The sequence below is a fragment of the Vitis riparia genome, chromosome 12 (genome assembly GCF_004353265.1).
Source record: "Vitis riparia cultivar Riparia Gloire de Montpellier isolate 1030 chromosome 12, EGFV_Vit.rip_1.0, whole genome shotgun sequence".
NCBI lineage: Eukaryota > Viridiplantae > Streptophyta > Magnoliopsida > Vitales > Vitaceae > Vitis > Vitis riparia.
Window position 1 is genome coordinate 174,462 of NC_048442.1, and position 21,132 is coordinate 195,593.

The 21,132-nt window shown below is 39.3% G+C and overlaps 2 protein-coding genes across 2 annotated transcripts; both read left to right on the top strand.

Annotated features, from left to right (window-relative positions):
• The first annotated feature begins 8,027 nt into the window (after positions 1–8,027).
• On the top strand, positions 8,028–9,338 carry LOC117926775. The gene has a single exon (XM_034846066.1). The coding sequence runs from the start codon at positions 8,028–8,030 to the stop codon at positions 9,336–9,338; it is 1,311 nt and encodes a 436-aa protein (XP_034701957.1).
• A 906-nt stretch (positions 9,339–10,244) lies between these two features.
• On the top strand, positions 10,245–11,744 carry LOC117926776. Its single transcript, XM_034846067.1, has one exon. The coding sequence runs from the start codon at positions 10,245–10,247 to the stop codon at positions 11,742–11,744; it is 1,500 nt and encodes a 499-aa protein (XP_034701958.1).
• Positions 11,745–21,132: the final 9,388 nt, after the last annotated feature.

Consider the following 21,132-nt stretch of genomic DNA (forward strand, 5'->3'; position numbering starts at 1 on the left):
CGAGGCGATGCATACGTTCCATCAGAGACTGCAATTGACAAAAACAAATTCGAAGGAAAACTATTATAGTTCCAACTTCAAGATGGAAAAATTTGAACTTTTTCCTTTAATTTATTAGCAATATAAAACCACAGATGAATCTCCTCTCAGATAACATATCATGCACATGCTATTAAATCAATCACAAGTTTCTAATTCTTTTTAATGTCTTTCACAAATCTTTATTATTTCTCTAACATATATTACACCACTCTCTAACCATATTTCTTATTGAAATTTTGCACAATCTAATTATCATTATGAATAGGAAAATACCATGCTGATAAATAATAAAAGGGCATGATATTTGGAAACAATAAAAAGAAAAAGTAAAAAAACACCGATTTATTGTTCTCAAAATTTTCCCAAGAAACTAATAAAAAATTACAATCACATAAAAAATCATATGAGACCCACATAATATAAATATTGCAATATATAAAAAATATTAATATAAATAAAATATGATTTCATATATCCTTGAAATCAAATATCATCTTACATAGTGTAGTATTTTGTTTATTTATTAGACTACAAATTATTATAGATATATTTATATATTAGAAAATAATTCATTTTAGTTTATTAATTATATACACATAAAAATATTTTATAACACCCTCCTAAAATAAAAATAAAATAATAAAAATAATAATCAACTAATAGAATATAATAATGAGGTGACATATAATATTTATATGTATTACTTAAATATAATATATTACATATTATAACATATACGTAAAATTGTTATTATTATTACATATCATAATTATATATATAATAAATTTTTATGTATTATCTTTCATGATACAATGTGGATTCTTTTAACTTGGGGTTACTCTCAAATCCTTCTATTTAACTTGGGGTTACAACCTAAATTCTCTAAAAGACTCTATACAAAGACTATTTATAAAAATTTACAAGAGGCCTCTAGAATCTCTCTAGATAGCTCCACACTCTTTCCTTGTTTTCCACCTTAATGTAGAGATGTGTGGACATCTCTACGTTTCTCTAAAATTTTCTATACTTGTCCATTAGTGTGAATGACTCTAAGAGGTTTCAAACACTTATTACAAAAGAGACATGACAAATAACTAAACAAAAGGATCCTAGAGACTTATTACTAAAGAATGCAAGGTGAGAGAAAAATGATTAGGAGACTATATGTGCTAAATGACAAAATTGAGGGTCTACAAGAGCCATTTTCTACTTCTAGAGAGAAAAGGCCAAAGCTTCCTCCCTTTCAAAGACCCACATTTTGAAGTGCTTAGATCATAGTTAGAGCTGTTGGGTAGAAGATATTGGATATATATATATATATATATATATATATATATACAAGACTCCTAGATATTCTAGCATTTTGAAATTGATTTTGGAACATCCGAATCAAAGATATTATTTTCTAAATCTAGATCCTTGGTTGTTAGAAAATGCATATTTGCTTCCATTGTTGGATCTAGTTGCTTAAGGGAATGTGTTGGGATTGAACCCCTAAAAGCAAAATATGATATGACAAAGTCAAACTTGATTATTGTCTTATTATCTCTTTTATGCAATTGACATTGATTTGAGCATTTAGCCTATTTATCTTACATTGTACATGATTTGGGTGAATTAAGAATTGCATAGAGAATCCAAATCATGAGTTCCTTGTAAGTAGATAAGTTGTCCCCAATCAGTTTATGGATTTGGGCAATCCAATAGAAACTGTAGTGAATTACCTTCTAATTAGATAGATGGATTGTATTGACTGTTATGATAGATTTTTCATGGTAAGTACACTAGTGTATATGATGCACATGAGACAAGACATATAGTAAATCATGACGTAAGATAATTAATTGACATGATTCACCAAGCTATTGTACTTTATGGACCCTCAACTTGGAGAGGATATTGCATTTGTACTCAGATCAACAAAAGACTTTGACATATGAGTAGGACCCTAAGGTGGTCATATATTTCTTACGAATTGGCTTACTATTGATGAAGACTAGTGGCAATATGTATTCTCAGTAGAGACACAATAATATCTCATGGGTTTGAGACAACGTGTCCCATTCGGTGATCCAAAGGACATGTAATAATGAAATTTGTGGCCGTAGTAATTTCTTTTTGTGGAATTTGACATATGCTTCTTGGTGATAGAGTATGTTAGTTTATCACATAATAAGTAGGTTCTATAATATAAAGATGGGAAAGGTAATCTTGATAGGTGATAACACTACCTTATTATATTACAAACACCAATTCATAGGGAGTCTATATGTAGTGGATAGTAGGTCATAGACCTAAACTTTGTCTCATTGTTTGTTTACTTACATAGAGTATTGAAGTGCAGTTGATTATTTGTAGTGGAATGTTGAATTAACTTCAAAACTGTATTATGAGAAAGCTAGTATTTCTATCAGTCTTAATGGTTGAGCTCATATACCATATTAACATAGTTTATAAGGGTTGGATTGACTCTAAGTTCACTCTTGTGCATAAGGGCGTTTTGGTAATTACACAAGGTTACACAAAGGATAGTGAACAATGTTTCTTAGTTAGGCTAATCGACTCATTTATGGTCTTGGGTGGTTAATTATTCAATTATAACTCATTTTTTGCTACATTAAGTGACTTATGCCTTGGTGAGCTCAAGTCACTCAAGTTTAGTAAGGGAACTCTGTAAATATCCCTTAATTGTTAAGGTTAGGTTTTCCATGACTCTTGATAGTCATCTTTTAAATCCATAGAGAGATAGAGCCTAAGTTTCCACCCTTCCAAAGCCCATATTTTGGAGTGTTAAGATCATGGTCTAAGTTATCGGGCAAAAAATTCTTGGGCAAAGGAGACCTCCAGACTATTCAGATATGTTCTTCATCTCAAGGAATTGATATTGAAATATCCAAATCTATGTATAAGTACTATATCTCTATATCTATAATTAATAATGGTTTTTATTGTCATTTTATTCCATTGCGATAAATTTAGAGATGTCTAGGAATAGATGCATGCACCCTATGAGATCAATGACTTGAGAATGGAGTAATCTGGGGTTTCTAGCACCTAGGATGATGAATAGAATGATCAAGGGTTTCCTACAACTGTTGGATTCTAATATCGACATTTATCACAATTTAGCAACTTGCATCAAATAGTATATCAAAATGCCCTCACTATCCACAAAAACTTGTCAAGGCTGATTCTATTAAAGATACTATAAAGAGCTCGAGCATTAACCTTACTGGCCTCATTATCCACTTTGTCCAATTCTCATTTGGGGTTGAGTTCACCAATTCATTTATTAATTCCATATAATTTGAATATCAGTCTCTGTCCAAATTCAATCAAATTCCAAACATATTCCTCTTATATTTTTTAAAAAAACTTCATACACGGAGGGATAGTTGTTATCAAAGAGGATGGATTGTTTATAAACTATCTACTTGTTTTGTGGTTCCATGATTTAATATCTTCGTACAAATCAATTTTTTTGTTTTGTTTGAGTTTTCTTACTCTTATACCAATTGAGAGTTCAAAATCTTGAATCATAAAACTAAGAAGAGGAAGAGGGATGGTTGAATGGTTTGTCCTTCAATATATGCCCAAAAATTCAATTTTTATTTTTATTTTTCAAATTCTTTGTTTAGTATATAATGAATTGACAAATATAAAGAATTTCAATCACACAAGGTTATCACAATTGACATGGAAAACCACCTATAAGGCCTTCAAGAGACCTTGCAGATGTTAAAATCACGAGGTCAATAAACTACAAAGCCAAATTCACTAAATATTAAAAAATAGGTATACAATTTTCCTTGTTAGCTGATACTTACACTACCAATACCCATACCTACTATCACATCTGTAATACAACACTCATTTCTACTTAGAACACTCCTCGTCAACTTCACAAAGACCAAAATTGTTCAATATATATATATACAAACACTAATGTACTTGAACTTAAAATAAAAATCAAATTTAAAAAAAAATTAAAATTAAGATCTTAAAGAAATTTTGGAAAGTTGTAAAACTGGGCAATTCTATCTTGAACTCTCGACAGCCTAATGCTTAAGCGCTAAGAGCACTTGAACAACTCTTATGCTCTAATTAAAATTCCAATTTTTTAAAAAAAATTAAATGCCTAATTTCCTTTTTGCTTAAATACAATACGGAAACTTGTGATGATAAAGTGTAATAGGATGAAAATATTTGAAAAAACGAGACCAACTTTTTTATTTTTTTCTCAAGCAAAAAGATTAAAATGTATTTATTTCATATAAGGAGATTAGTTAATATTTTTTAAAATATGATGATTAAAATACCCTTATTCTAAGGTTTTTATATATTTAAAAGAATAGCTTACTTGTAGTTATTGTTTCTTTCTTTAGTTAATCCACATTTGTGGCTCTTATTTCAAAAGATGTACAGTTTATTTTTTATTTGAAGTTCTTTGGATTTTTGATAATTGTACAACGAATTTAAAATCAAAATTTTAAAATACAGTACATTGAAAATATTTTCAAATCTACTACAATTTTTGTCACTTTAAAATGTGTATCTTAAAAAGATATTTTCCATCATTTTTATATCAATGCTACACGTTCAAAAAAAATAAATTTAAATTAAAAATATCTCTTCAAAAGACACCTTCTATAATTTTTATATCAATGGGATACGTTAAAAATTTTTGAATTTATATTAAAAGTGTCTCTTCAAAAGATATATTTTACAATTCTACAAAATATAATTTATATTAAAGGTGTCTTTTAAAGAGATACTTTTCACAATTTTCATATCAGTTGCATGGTAAAAAATAAAAATTAAATTTATACTAAAGATGTCTCCTTAAGAGACACTTCCTATAATTTCACAAAATTAAATTTATATTAAATGTGTCTCTTGAAGAGACACCTTTAATAATTCTCATATTAGTCCTTCATTGAAATAGTTGAATTTATACCAAAGGTATCTTCTCAAAAGATACCTTCCATGATTTTACAAAATTAAATTTACATTGAAAGGTTTTCTTTCAAGAGACACTTTTAGTATAAATTTAATTTTTTCGATAGGTGATTAATATAAAAATTGTGGAAGATGCTTATTCAAAATATACATTTAGTATAAAGTCAATTTTGTAGAATTGTAGAGACGCATTCAATGTAAATTCAATTTTTCTTTACTGTATTATTGATATGAAAATTGTAAAAGATATCTCTTCAAGAGATAACTTTAGTATAAATTTGATTTTATGGTTTTGTGGAAATGATATTTCTTTAATATAAATTCAATTTTTTTTTACGTGTACAACTAATAAAAAAATTATGAAAAAAAAATGTCTTTTAAAGAGACACCTTTAATATAAATTCAATTTTATGGAATTATGAAAAATGTATCTTGAAAAAACACCTTTATAGTAAACTTAATTTTTTTTTTAAACATGTATCGTTGATATAAAAAATATGAAAAATATATCTTCAAGAAACACCTTTTAAAGTAGTATAAAAAGTATAGTAGATTTAATAATAGTTTTGTAACTACCATATTTTAAATTTTTTTTTTCTAAACTACCATTTTTTAAGAATTATTTTTTAAACTAGCCATAGAAGTTAAAAAAACCCTTTTAAAACCCACTTAAAGTCATATAGTTTTTTAAGCATGTTGATTTTGCCATGGGAAGTTTCATAAATAAATATAAAATAAAATTTTAATTTTAAACCATGCCCATACGCCCCTACGCCTCTACTTAAGATTACAATACTATTAATTCAACACCCGGAGGTACTTGTGTTGTCAACAGTTGCTTGACACGACTTTTTTTACCCGCCTTGGCACGACTTCTACCCGCCTGAAGCTTCACACTTTGTGGATCGTGAGTATCAATAATAATTTTCTCTAGTGTAATAACATTTTCAATAATCTGCTTGAAAATGTCAAAATCATAGCTATAATTGCAATAACCTTCAATTTCCACCACTTTGAAGTACTGATGGCTATACTCGACTGCCTCCCTCAGATCCCTTCTTGCCACTTTCCTCTTTTTATCATGGTCATGCCATGGTCTGGATTCTGTGGGATCCCCACTAAAAGTGCCACGTGTCTCTCTCTCTTTTGGCCACGCGGACGATCCCCCTACGACACGTAGCACAGATAGTTCCACCCGGACGAGGGAATCATCGCTCAACCCACCCGAGGTGTCTCGCAGCGCCATTATATCCGGCTGACATTCCACCTTAGCCGGATATCTCATATCTGGATTTGGGCGACGTTCCACCTTCTCCAAGTATATCACATCCGGCATCTCCCACCGGATGGAGAAGGAAAACGATTTAACTTCCCCGGATCTGGGCGACGTTCCACCTTCTCCAAGTATATCTCATCCAACACCCTCCACCGGATGGGAAAGGGAAAACGATTCAACTTCCCCGGATAGACATATTCGACTACTCTAGTGACAGCATATCCAGACAACATAGCTCGTTGGATATTCACAAAATCACCGGATCCACTTCCGCCCGCATATCGAGAAGATAACTCCGACAACACTGACGACCAAGTCCACTGAACTATCACTCATCATTAATGCAAGATACATTCGACAAGACATTCCCAAATCTTCTCAGGTTTTCTGACACACTCCTGATATTTAAAAAAGTCATAATGTGCGGCGACGTCCACCGCCTAAATACCTTCTTGACAACCGCCTTCTGGCACCAGAAATGTCATGATTGCTTTGCCTATGGGCGATAATCATGACAATGGGACCCATTAGCCAAGCGGTGCCATACTTTCTAACACTATATAAAAGAGACTTCACACAAAGAAGAGGGTAAGGCTGATTATCCCTGAAAACAACCTGAGAGCTTGATCTCTTGAATCATGGCTAATAAAACCATCGGAAGGTGCGTCCGGACATCCCATCCGGACATCTTTTTGCAGGAAGAAGGAAGAAATGATACTATGCGTTGACCGAGGTTTCGTTGCTGATTGACAATCACTGTAGCAGGGAAATTTCACAACCAACACTGGCACCGTCTATGGGAAACGTTTTCTCTACTCAGTAAATCCTATACCTTCCAACTGTAAAGATGGTTTCACCCTCAAGGAGTCGTGCTTCAGCCAAAGGTGTCGAAAGTCACTCCGAGTGGCAGGACGCCATGGAAAGACGACAGCGAGAGAATGAATGGCAGATGCAAATTCTGCTCCAAGAAACAAGGAAACTCAGGGAAGAAAACAGTGTCTTGAGGATCAGAAGCTCTCCCCAACCTCAGCACTATCAGCAGGGGCAGGACCCCTGTCATAGCCAGGGAGTTCCACTCCCCCGAGAAGCGAGCCCAACCCTCGGGCTGCAGGAAGCAGGGCCTAGTCAGACCCTAGTGCATGCTCACCATGTCCGACGAGACGAAAGTTCAGGCTCTACCCGAGTCTCATCCAAATCACGACGTAAGAAGAGGCCCCAATTATCTGACGCCATGTATGCGCGTCTGGGACCTCAAACACCCTACAAAAGCAGGCCTCGCGTCACCATACCACTGTATGCATACTCCGAGCCCTCGAGCTCACCTATTCTACGAAGACGTGCTGCCCACCCCCCAGTGGTGCAGGGTGGCAAACTTCCCTCGCGTACAGCCCCTCTAAGCTCTATTAGTAGGCACCTGGATGACATGCTCTCCACACCTTTCAGCTCTCGTATCGTTAAATATGAACCCCCGCGAGGATTCATCGTCCCGAAATTCTCCGCATATGATGGATCCAGTGATCCCTTTGATCATATAATGCATTACCGACAGCTCATGACCCTTGACATGGGGAATGATATGCTGTTGTGCAAGGTTTTCCCAGCCAGTCTGAAAGGCCAGGCTCTTTCATGGTTCCACCGACTGCCCGTAAACTTGAATGACAATTTTCGGGATTTGTCCGAGGTCTTCGTGGGGCAATACTAATGCTCAGCCAGACATAAGCAGAATATCAGCACCCTGCAGAACCTCAAAATGCAAGAAAACGAAACTTTGAGAGAGTTCGTTAAGCGCTTCGGACAAGCTGTTCTACAAGTCGAATCGTATAGCATGGATGCAATCCTCCAAATTTTTAAGCGGAGCATATGCCTAAGGACCCCCTTCTTCGAGTCCCTCGCTAAAAAACCTCCCACAACCATGGACGAGTTATTCCGGCGAGCGAATAAATACTCCATGCTAGAGGACAACATCCGTGCCACTGCACAGCCGGTCCTGGTAATTGGCCAAGCCACTAAAAACGATGCCACCAGAAGCTTCAAAACACCCAGCCATCCTGGGACATCCAACCGGAGGCAAGACGAGCGGCGCCCACCACTCGTTCAAACACCTCTCACTAAGTCATACGAAAAACCGCTTCCTATAATCCGCAATCTGCCCGGATTCAGATGGCCAGTGCCAATACGGTCTAATCCCTCAGAAAGGGACCACAACAAAAGATGTGAATACCACAAAGATCACGGGCACACGACTGAAGCATGCATAAGCCTCCGTTACATGGTGGAGGATCTCCTGAAGGCAGGACACTTGAAACAGTATATTCGACCAGTTCCTCAAGGTGAAGAATCCCCCCATAATCGAGGCCCACGCGGCCCAGCAGCTCCTGTTAGGACAATGATCAACTACATATACGGAGGACCCTTGGATGACGAGTACAATTCCAAAAGGAAAAGGCAGAGACTACTGCGAGCAGCCACGGTTCGGGAACACGTGAGCTCCATTCGACCAGGATTAGCCACTGGGAGCACCCCTCCCATAGATGGAACCATTATCTTCCCCGCTATAGATCCAACCCGAGTGTTGCAACCGCACCGAGATGCTCTCGTCCTAACAGTAGGGGTGGGAGACTACGACGTGAAAAAAATCCTGATCGACCCAGGCAGCTCTGCAGACTTGTTGCAGGTGGCAGTCATTAAACGAATGGGCTTCGAACCCTCCAGCTTAGAAAATCCCGAAAGAACCCTGTCCGGATTTAATGGTTCCTCCACAATCTCGCTCGGAGATGTAATACTGCCGGTTTATGCTGGGCCAGTCATCCTAAACGTTTTGTTTTCTGTGGTTGAGGATTTATCTCCTTTCAATGCCATCTTGGGACGTACGTGGTTACACGGAATGAAAGCCATTCCTTCCACGTATCATCAAAGGGTTAGCTTCATTACCCGAGGTGGGCAAGTTAATCTTTACGGAAGCCAGCTTGCTGCTCGACAATGTTATCAGATTGCTCGCGAAGCCGGACCCAGTACCAACTGCGAGTACTCCTCCAAAGGAGCAACTGCTTCTGACCAATAGCAGTTACAGCACCCGGGAGACAAAGATCCCCCGGCAGCAGATCCGTTGGAAGCCGTCCGGATATCAAAGGAAGGTGAACACTTCACGAACGTTAGTACCCTCCTACCACCAGCTGAGAAATTTGAACTTCAAAAAGTGCTCCAACAAAATCGAGATATTTTTGCTTGGGCCCACTCGGACATGCCTGGAATACTTCCGAGTGTCGCCTCTCACCGGCTCAACGTGTTAGCCACCTCCAAGCCTGTTCGACAAAAAATCCGACGATTCCATCCGGACAGGCAGAAAGTCATTCAGGAAGAAATGGAAAAATTATTGGAAGCCGGATTTATTAAGGAGGTAGAGTATCCAGAATGGTTAGCAAACGTAGTAGTGGTCCCAAAGAAGGGAGAAAAATGGCGGGTGTGCGTAAACTACACCAATCTCAATGACGCGTGCCCCAAAGACAGTTTTCCACTACCGCGAATATATCATATAGTAGATGCAACCTCTGGGCATGAGAGACTATCCTTTCTGGACGCTTTCTCCGGATACCACCAAATCCCCATGGCTCCGGATGATGAAGAAAAAACTTCCTTCATAACTCCTCATGGACTCTACTGTTATAAAATCATGCCCTTCGGACTCAAGAATGCTGGTGCTACATATCAAAGGTTAATGACCAAGATTTTCAAGCCGCTGATTGGCAATATTGTTGAGGTGTACATTGACGATGTGGTAGTCAAAAGCAAAACCCAAGGCGAACACACCCAGCACTTACAGGAAGTGTTTCATTTATTGAGAAAGTATGGCATGAAGCTTAACCCAGCCAAATGCGCATTCAGAGTAAGCTCAGGAAAGTTCCTAGGGTTCATGGTTACCTAAAGAGGAATTGAAATCAATCCAGATCAAGTGAAAGCAGTCGCCAACATGCTCGCACCAACAAACAAGAAGCAGCTACAATGCCTCACTGGCAAACTCGTCGCTCTCGGACGCTTCATAGCTCGATTCACAAACAATATGAAGCCCTTCTTCCTGGCACTCAGAGATATTAATAAATCTGGATGGACGCAAAACTGCCAAAAAGCATTTGAAGAAATCAAGCGATATCTTTCTCAACCCCCCATTCTGAGCAGTCCGCAACCTGGGGAAAGACTATACCTGTATCTAGCAGTTACCGATTGGGCTGTGAGCGCAGTCCTGCTCCGTTCCTTGTCACCTCGAGAGCAAAAACCCGTATATTTCATCAGCAAAGCGCTTGTCGACGCGGAAACAAGATATTCAAGGATGGAGCGGACTGCTCTAGTGCTGCGCACAGCCGCTCAGAAACTGCGTCCCTATTTCCAAGCTCACCCCATAACCGTTCTCACCAATCAACCTCTCAGAAATATCCTTCATAAACTCGACATAACAGGCAGGATGCTGCGATGGGCGATAGAATTGAGCGAATATGGAATAGGATATCAACCCAGATTATCTCTGAAAGGGCAAGTCATGGCAAATTTTATAACAGAATTGCCCGAAGCAAGCACCCCGGATAAAGAATCAATTCCGGATAATTGGTGGTCTCTGTATGTTGATGGAGTCTCCCGCTCGTCCGGATCAAGGGTTGGACTCCTTCTCAAAACGCCGACCGGAGAACGACTGGAGCAATCCATCCGTCTGAATTTTCCCGCCTCAAATAATGAGGCTGAATATGAGGTCATCCTATCTGGATTGAACTTTGCAATCACTTTGAACGCCTCAAAACTCAAAATCCACAGCGATCCTCAGCTCATCGTATGGCAAATACTAAAAGAATACGAGGCAAATGACGAGCGCATGGCTAAATACTCATTAAAAGTACAAGAGACACTCAACCGGCTGGAAGAATGGATCATCAAGAAAATCCCAAGGGGGGATAATGTGCAGGCCGATGCTTTGGCAGGAATAGCTGCATCATTTCCCGTAAAAGAGTCAACAATGCTACCGATATATGTTCAAATCACTCCCGCCATTGCTGAATCACACGTCTGCAACATGAGCCTAAAGGAAAACGACTGGGCTGTCGACATTAGGGTTTACTTACAATCGGGGGCATTACCTGAAAATCCCAAACACGCCCACAAAGTTCGGGTACAAGCATCCCGTTTTACCCTAATCGAAGGTGATCTCTACAGGCGATCCTTCGGAGGTCCGTACCTCAAGTGCTTGATCCAGCCGGATATCCAGTATGTTCTATCCAAACTGCACGAAGGCGTTTGCGGGAACCACTCAGGGGGCAGAACCCTAGCGCACCGGGCACATTCACAAGGATATTATTGGCCTACAATGAGGCAGGACGCAGTGGTCCATGTTAGGAAAAGCGACAAATGCCAAAAATATGCGCTAATCCCGCATATGCCCGCTGAGATGTTAAACTCAGTGACAAGCCCCTGGCCTTTCGCATAATGGGGGATGGATATCATGGGACCCTTTCCCACTACACCCGCTCAAAAGAAGTTTCTGCTCGTTGCTACCGATTATTTTAGTAAGTGGGTAGAAGCTGAAGCCTACGCAAGCATCAAGGACAAGGATGTCAAAAGATTCGTCTGGAAAAATATAGTATGCCGATTTGGAATCCCTCAAGCAATTGTAACCGACAACGGCCCTCAGTTTGATAGCTCTGTCTTTAAAAGTTTTTGTGCAGAACTTCACATCAAAAATTCGTATTCCACACCGCGATACCCTCAGAGCAACGGTCAAGCGGAAGCAACCAATAAAACCTTACTGAATGCGTTGAAAAAACGGTTGGAAAAAGCCAAAGGAAAGTGGGTAAAAGAGCTACCCGGCATCCTATGGGCCTATCGTACCACACCCGGAAGACCAACAGGAAATACTCCGTTTGCCCTTGCATACGGAACAGATGTTGTCATCCCAACTGAAGTGGGTATGCCAACAACCCGAACTGCTATCCAAGGCCAAAGAAACGAAGATGACGAGCTCGCAAAGCACTTGGATTGGGTGGATGAGGTTAGAGAAGTAGCATCCGTCCGGATGGACGCATATCAACAAAAGGTGGCTGCATACTACAACAGGAAGGTGCGACCTCGAATTTTCAAAAAGGGTTCATTAGTACTTAGAAAAGTTTTTGAAGACACAGCTGAGAAAGGAGCCGGAAAACTTCAAGCTAATTGGGAAGGTCCTTATATGGTGTCAAAAGCCAACGAAAATGGATCATACCATTTGCAAACCTTAAGGGGGTGTTTGGTACACGGGAATAGGGAGTGGGAATAGACATCTCATTCCTTTTCTCCCTTATTCCTATGTTTGGATAAATGTTAAGAAGGCGGAAATGAAATAAAAAATTATTCCGGCAGAAATCAAATCCAACTTATGAGTCGGATTTGCATTCATTAAAAGTAGGTGGTATTCTGATTCATTAAACCTATTTGATAATATAAAATAACCTAAATTACTATTTTACCCTCTTATCTTGTTTTTCAAACTCGATGTTTATCTTCTTTGCAAAGGTCTCTATCCATTCATCATCCACTTCTTATCTTCTTTGCAAAGCTAGAGACCCACTTATCATCCAATTCTCTACAACAAGTGATTCTTCCAAATTGAATCAATTAAACCTTTCACGATATTTAAAAAAAAAAAAATCAATTTCTAATTTATAGGGTTTTGGATGTTCATTTTGATTGTTGGATCTAGGATTCGTCATTGTTTGTTGCAACTAGGTTCTGAAAACTCCCTTCTACATCTTCGATCAGGTTTACCTTATTTTCTCTTTCTACTTCTACTTCTTTATATGTGTTTCTTCTTCTCTATAAATCGATTAATTTTTTTTATTAATTTATGTTTGGAATCTTTGATGTTTCTTTATCTTGTATTAATGGAAACTGGAGAGAAACCCGTTTTACCCTAATTGAAATGGTTGGAAAAAGATTTTTCGATTTCACGTGTTTACAATATTGAAAAATTTTAATGGTTAGGAAAAAAATAAAAAGAAAAAAACAAACAAAAACAAAACTTTTGGTTTTTTTTCCCCTTTGTTTATTATTATCGGCATCTTCCTTTAAATATTATAATAAATAATTTTTTTTTGAAAAATATAATTTTATAACTACTTAAGCATGACAAATTATTCAAATTTTTAATAAAAATAATAATTGAATATTTGTGCATTAGGGTTATACGATTTTTTATGGTTAATTTTTTATTTATTGAGTATATATATATTTTTTAATTTTATTATTTAATAACAAAAAACCTCTCAAATTTTATTTTTTTTTAAATAAAAGTAAAAATAAAAAATATTTTATGTAAGGATATTATTGTAAATTTATTTCTTTTTCATTTCCATTCCTATTATTATCAAACATTGGAATGGAAACAAATAATCATTCCAATCTTGCATTCCTAAGTTCATCCAAATGTTAGAAATGGAATCATCAAATTCATTTCATTCCACTAAGAAATAGGAAAGGAAACAAAATATTATTTCCATTCCCTATTCCGACGTACCAAACATCCCCTTAAGTGGTACCTCTCTACTTCGTCCTTGGAATGCAGCCAACTTGAAGCAATATTATCAATAAAAGAAAAAATGGGAAGACAATGTGAATAAGTATACTTTATAAATAATTGTGAAATGTTATACAAAAGACATCCGGACTACGGATACAAAAAGAAGTAGCAGTAAAAGTTATAAAAAGAAAAGCTCTCATTGGGAAGGCTTGCGGTGCAACTTTTCCTCCTCACCCAGAGGAATCGAGGGAACATCCCGCTTAATACCGTGTTTCTTCATGCAGCAACGGTAACAAAAAAAGTACATCTCGTCTACCTGCTTCTGATAATCTGCCTCAAGCTCCTCCCTGTGCGCAGCAAACTCAGCCTCGAGTTCCTCCTTTTGCGCAGCAAACTCAGCCTCCAGCTCTTCTTTTTGCGTTAGTAAACGCAACTGCAAGTCTTCTCTTTGTTTTTTCTCAACTGCCGCTTCCGTCCAGGATTGTCTCACCTCCCTCCTTAGCTGAGCCGCCTCATCCTCCATCTCGCGCAGGCGGGCGTCTGTAGCCTCCTCAAGGCTCTTTACCTCTACCAGCTCCAACCGGAGAGCTTCATTATCGTCCTGGGACTTCTTCAAGGCCTCAACGCTCTCTTCAGAGGCCTTCCGGGCGGCGGATAAACTAGCTTCAGCCTGCTCCAGTTTTAAGCGCAGTTCATCTTCATTGCTCATGCGCTGGGAGACGAAGGCTTTCATGTGATCAGCAGTCCGCAGTAGGTCCGTAAAAAGGTTGCGATGTTGAACCATGCCGCGAATACCGCTCACCAACTGCAAAAAGACCCACAAACAAATCAATTCAATACCAACCTTGGGAAAGACATGTCAATATGAAACTAAAACTCAGGAGAGATGAGCTATACTATTTCCGCCGCTTCGAACATCTTTATCGAAGGCAAAGTAACCTCTGAGCCAGAGGGAATTTGTTTCAGAATCTCTTGCAACTCCGCGTAGCTACTAAAAGAGCTGGCGGAGGTGCAAGTTGCGTCATCAACCGGACGCCCCTCTGACGGGACGTTGTGGTGTGGCTCATCCCCCAAAACCGGACCATCAACGATCGCGGCCGACTGGATTTCCGAATGGGTCTCTTCAGGCGAACCCTCCTCCATAACCGGAACCGGGTCAGTTGGACTTCTTTCTGCCATCACTGTCTCGCTCTCCGCCGGATGAACCTCCTGGGCGGATGAGCAACTGACCTCAATGGTTTCCCCAAAACGATCCTGAAGCCTTCCGCTGAGTCCAAACGTCAGGTCGCGGGCCGGTTGAAACCTCTCCATGGATGCCTTCTTCATTGGTGCCCTCTTCACCGGTACAAGAGCGTGGGGACTTGGTTCAACAGGGGGCAAACCTTGGTCTTCAGGAACTGTTTCTCCTATTGGAGGCGCCGGGAGTGGCAACGTTTCACTGCAAGAGGCCCCAGTTGCGTCCTCATCCGGATGAGGAGAGCCAAGCTGGCACACAGAGGCCGCTTCCTCAGCCAGAAGTGCCATCCGAACATCCGCTGCCATTGAAGGCCCCGAAAGGTTCAAGCCCGCAAGATGACCGAAGCCGCTTGAAATGGAAGGCGGGAGGGGATTTTCTGGCTCTTTTATTGTTACTTCCTTTTCATAAGTTATAGGGGGTGGTACGAACTCCTTAAGGGGAGTTGGGACCTTTATTTTTTTCCCCTTATTTAGAGTTTTCTTCTTCTTCTTTTTTGTTGGGGCACCAGCAGGAGAAGAGGACGTAGGGCGTTTACTGTCGGGAGCCTTTCGTAGAGTTCCTTCCTGCCTCCATTCCTCCCGGTCGCTAAGAAGTGCCTGGCGAGCCTGGGCGTCCGCCTCGCGCGCTTCCGCGTAGAAAGGAAGGTCTTTGAGAAGGAAATGTTCTCCAGTCACCACCTCTTTGGGAAGCCGCCTGGGGAGGATATTGAGTACATACGGCTGAGGCTCCCGGGTAACTAAATGAAGATTCTGCGCGGAGAGAAGTGTTTCCCAATTTCTCTCATCCGCCGAAATCTCAAACATCTTGTTCAAACGGTTGAATGAGGCTTTTTCTACCCACTCCACCAGCTTCCTCCTTCTTTCCCTGCCTGCACCCAAGAAAATAAGACCGATTAATCATCTTATGAAGCTCACAACTGCAAAAAAACAAGAGACAACTTATTCTCACTTGGGTGCTTCAGCGATCGATTGGGAGTAAATTTCTTGTCCGGATGCGTTGACGAATCCGTCCATGCACCCGCAACAATCACATGTCCTGTGGCGGCCCCCTTAGTCGAATCAGGAAGGCCGGTCACCAGCTGAAGCGATGGAAAACTAGCAACAAAACTATAGATGTCATTTTTTCCCTTCTTGATGGAGTAAACAAACAGTACCTCCAACAAGGACAAATCCAGGTTAAACAACATATCTAGGACGTTGCAACCCATCAGCACCCGGATAATATTGGGGTGGATCCTAGTCAGTGGAATCTGTGTATAGTGAAGGAACTGCTTGAAGAGTGAGGGAAGCGGAAAGCGAAGACCCGCGTTAAACTGCTCCTTGGAGAAGCAAATGGAATTATCCTCCGATTTGTCAGTCGACATGGCATCACCCTCTAACAGACAGACGGATACTTCGTTTGGAATACTGAAACAATCTCGAAACTCCTTCTCGTTTAGGAGATCAGTAGGGTTAACTCGCCCGCTTGAACTACCTTGTTTGGCTGCACCAGTTGCCACTTTTCCCTTCTTTGAAGACATCATGAATTACGTGAAACCTGCATTACAAGAAAAACACCAGTCAAAGCACATTCCAAGCGTGTCGCATTGCAAAAACCCTAAACCCAAAAACCCTAACTCGAAGACTATACTAACACCACTCAGCCCCGCAGGAAAAGCCATTTTCTCAACAACATCACATTCAGAGAAACCTACGAATAACCCTCAAAATACATTGAAAACCCTTCGTCAACCTCCCGCGCAACACTGACCTCTTCAAACCTCAAACCCTAAACCAACATATATCATTCACTTCTACCAACCCAATCTATCCCCTAAAAAGGACACACAAGCAACATCGCAACCAACAAAAGTGAAAGAGAAGAAAAGAGAGGAATAGCAAACCTTGCAAAGATTTCTGGAAAAAGTTGGAAAAACCAGTTATCACGTCTTCGAGCTTGCTCTGAAGAATTTCTGGGGGCACTCAAGGGTCTGGAAAGGGAATGAAAAGTAGCAACAGAGGGTCTCGGGCCCCCACTTATGAAAGCAATGCTTCGAAAAACTCCCCTCAAACGGCAGGAAACATAATTGCACCAAGTTCTGAAGCGACATACCGTCTGGCACAATTTTCAAAAAATCAGCGCGCCTCACCAACTTCCGCAAACGAGAAAGCGCCACGTGTCATCATCATCCAAATAAAACAGAAATTGTGTAAAGGTAACATTTTTATCCCGTCTTTTCTGACGAAGCCAGACAGGCAGTATAAAAGGGGGCATTGTGGGATCCCCACTAAAAGTGCCACGTGTCTCTCTCTCTTTTGGCCACGCGGACGATCCCTTTGCGACACGTAGCACAGATAGTTCCACCCGGACGGGGGAATCATCGCTCAACCCACCCGAGGTGTCTCGCAGCGCCATTATATCCGGCTAACATTCCACCTTAGCCGGATATCTCATATCCGGATCTGGGCGACGTTCCACCTTCTCCAAGTATATCACATCCGGCATCTCCCACCGGATGGAGAAGGAAAACGATTTAACTTCCCCGGATCTGGGCGACGTTCCACCTTCTCCAAGTATATCTCATCCAATACCCTCCACCGGATGGGAAAGGGAAAACTATTCAACTTCCCCGGATAGACATATCCGACTACTCTAGTGACAGCATATCCGGACAACATAGCTCGTTGGATATTCACAAAATCACCGGATCCACTTCCGCCTGCATATCGAGAAGATAACTCCGACAACACTGACGACCAAGTCCACTGAACTGTCACTCATCATTAATGCAAGATACATTCTACAAGACATTCCCAAATCTTCTCAAGTTTTCTGACACACTCCTGATATTTAAAAAAGTCATAATGTGTGGTGACGTCCACCGCCTAAATACCTTCTTGACAACCGCCTTCTGGCACCAGAAATGTCATGATTGCTTTGCCTATGGGCCACAATCATGACAATGGGACCCACTAGCCAAGCGGTGCCATACTTTCTGACACTATATAAAAGAGACTTCACACAAAGAAGAGGGTAAGGTTGATTATCCCTGAAAACAACCTGAGAGCTTGATCTCTTGAATCATGGCTAATAAAACCATCGAAGGGTGCGTCCGGACATCCCATCCGGACGTCTTTTTGCAGGTTGAAGGAAGGAATGATACTATGCGTTGACCGAGGTTTCGTTGCTGACTGACAATCACTGTAGCAGGGAAATTTCGCCACCAACAGATTCTAACTGCAAAATAATATATATACCATTCAATCAAACAAGGGATGTCAATGCATTGATCATAACCATTACTACGTGCATAAAACAAAGATTCGGGTTTACTGTTAATTGGGTGTTTCTTTTACAACATCAACCACTTGTATTAAAGGCATGTGTATTGCAATAGCTCATGATATCCTAACAATTGTGAATAGGTGGGAACGAATATTATCTATAAAAATGATGGCATTCACCTGCAACACAAATCTCTGCAAGTTGGGCCAATTCTTGATCATGGCAATAAATCCAAGGAGACAATCATTCTGCCTTCTCTTCACATTCAATACAAATTGCTTGAGGTTTTTTAATTTTAGCAATAAATAATCCCTCAGTCTTTCCTAAACAATCAAACCATGGTTAAGGCACAAACATATATACGAAAACAAACATATGAAAAACCTGAGAACGAACCTATCTCTCATGAGAAATTGTCAATTGAAGAATTTTTAGCCGAGGAAAACAACATGAAAGCTTGGGAAGCATAGTCTTTGCAAACCGTATACTCGGATAACAATTAATAGCTACCTCAACAAGCAATGGCACATTCTTAAGATGCATCTTTGGCAACATTCCTTCATAAGTAAATGAAACAAGGTTTGTGTCACAGATCTCAATGGTTTTAACACCCCAACATCCCACCACCTCTAATTACCTCAACATGAGAGATGGGCCAACAACTTTTAAATTTCTCAAAACATCGTTTTCATGCAAAAATAATCATTCAAGAAGGGGACAATTGGATAAAAAGTATTCAACAGCTTCATCACCCACATCCAGAGCCTTCAATGATAAAGTCTTAAGGGACTTAAACCCAACAAACATACAAGGGTTCATGTTGGGATTCAAACAGGACCCTGATGCAATTAATCCCAATAGTCGACATGGGAATGTATAGTGTACGGGAGAAGATAGCCATCAACTACCATATGACAAGTTGAGCTCAATCGTATGGACTATTCGATAATGCAAACTCAACCCACCCATCAATATGAAAGCTAGATGTCTCGGTGAAATTAAAAGAAACTCTGAATTCATCTATGTTTGGGCCTCTGTGCTGTGCCAACACACGAGAAACCCAACTAATATATTTGGACCATCATCTAGGCTAAAAGTCTCAGTCTATGTTTCCTGTAGCATCAAAATTGAGAACTAAAATACGAGTCCATAGGTATCTCCATCGCTTTGAAAGAACACTGGTTAGTGCGGCTTCCCTAAGGATCAATCGAGATAGTATTGAAACAAGAATTTCGTCCGGTAACTCGCTAATCTGATCTTCCCCCCTAATCAGATATACACTACAAGGTTACAAAATTGCTAAATTAATCAACAGATTTCTATCGCTAAAATTAGGAATCTCCAGTACCTCCGGTAGTGTTAGAAGTCATGCCATCTTCCTCCTCTCGAGGCGATGCATACGTTCCATCAGAGACTGCAATGGACAAAAACAAATTCAAAGGAAAACTATTACAATTCCAAATTTAAGATGAAAAAAGTTGTTGAACTTTTTCCTTTTCTTTAATTTATTAGCAATAGAAAACCACAAATGAATCTCCTCTCCGGTAATATATTAGTTAGGGATCACCTCTATCATTTTTCCTGTAACTCGCCTCTTCTTCCTCGTGTGGCCACTTGTAAGTTTCATCAAAAACTGCAATTGACACAAACAAATTGTTTTGGCAGATTTCAGATGAAAAAATTCAAACTTTTTCACAAACAAGGTAGAAAGGAAAACTATTATGAATTTTGGCATATTTCAGAGATAGGATGAAAAAATTCCAATTTTTTTTTCTCTTCTTTGATGTAAAAGTCCGTCTAGGTTTTTGTAGATATTATTTATTATTATCATTATATATATATATATATATATACACATGGGAAACTTATGTTTGGAGCCGGCTATTTGAAAGTAAAATGGAAATCAAACCGAAAGAAACTAGAATATGAGATTTGACCGTTAATGAGAAAAATATTATCTTACTCATGCACTATATATTGTTTAGGTAAGCATTTCCAAAATTGCACTTTAATTTTCCCTGTCAACATCCACCGGTCTCCATGTCAGCAGGCAGGTGTGCAATTTAATAAACACTAAAATCTGAAAATTGAAGTTATGAAATCTGAAACCCACAGAACACTCGACCCGAGAAACATTTGAAAGTTGGGGAACTCTCTCTGTCACTTGTTCTCGTTTTGCCCTAACCCGATCTTAGAAAATTTCCATTTTCATAACTCGTTTGATACAGTCAATCTGTTTATTAAGGTCTTGAGCAGACGATGGATACCCATCTTCCGAAAACCGTCTTAATTTGATTTTGGCCTAACCCTAGTGTGTCTCTCTTCATGAGTTGACCACCCAAACCCGATAAGCATTTTCCGAAAACCTTCAGTGAAGCTAAAGTGGAGGCATATCTTCATATTTCTTCATCAAAGGTTGAATTTTTTTAAGGTTTCTAGAAACTGAAGTAGAGCTTCCTCAATCAATCACAGGTGAATTTTCCATTTAAGGATTCGTTTGGCTGTTGAGAAAATATTGGGGCCGAAGGTGTTATATTTTGGGGTTTGTTGTATATTGATTAATTTTCGCATGAATGAAGATGAGGGAAAATTTGTTTTGGTTAAAGAAATTTTCAAATGGACCCATCTCCTTTTGAATTGGTTTATTTATGAATTGAAAGCCACCTGATTTTCCCTTTTGTTTTTTTGGATTTTTTTTTTCAATTTATTTTGCTTATTTTGTTTTGGAAAACTATCTCACAATACTAAGAATAGATTCTAAGCCTTAAACGTCTTATACTTTGCTGGAAAGCTTTTTAAGCTTATAGGTAATAAAAAGCTGGC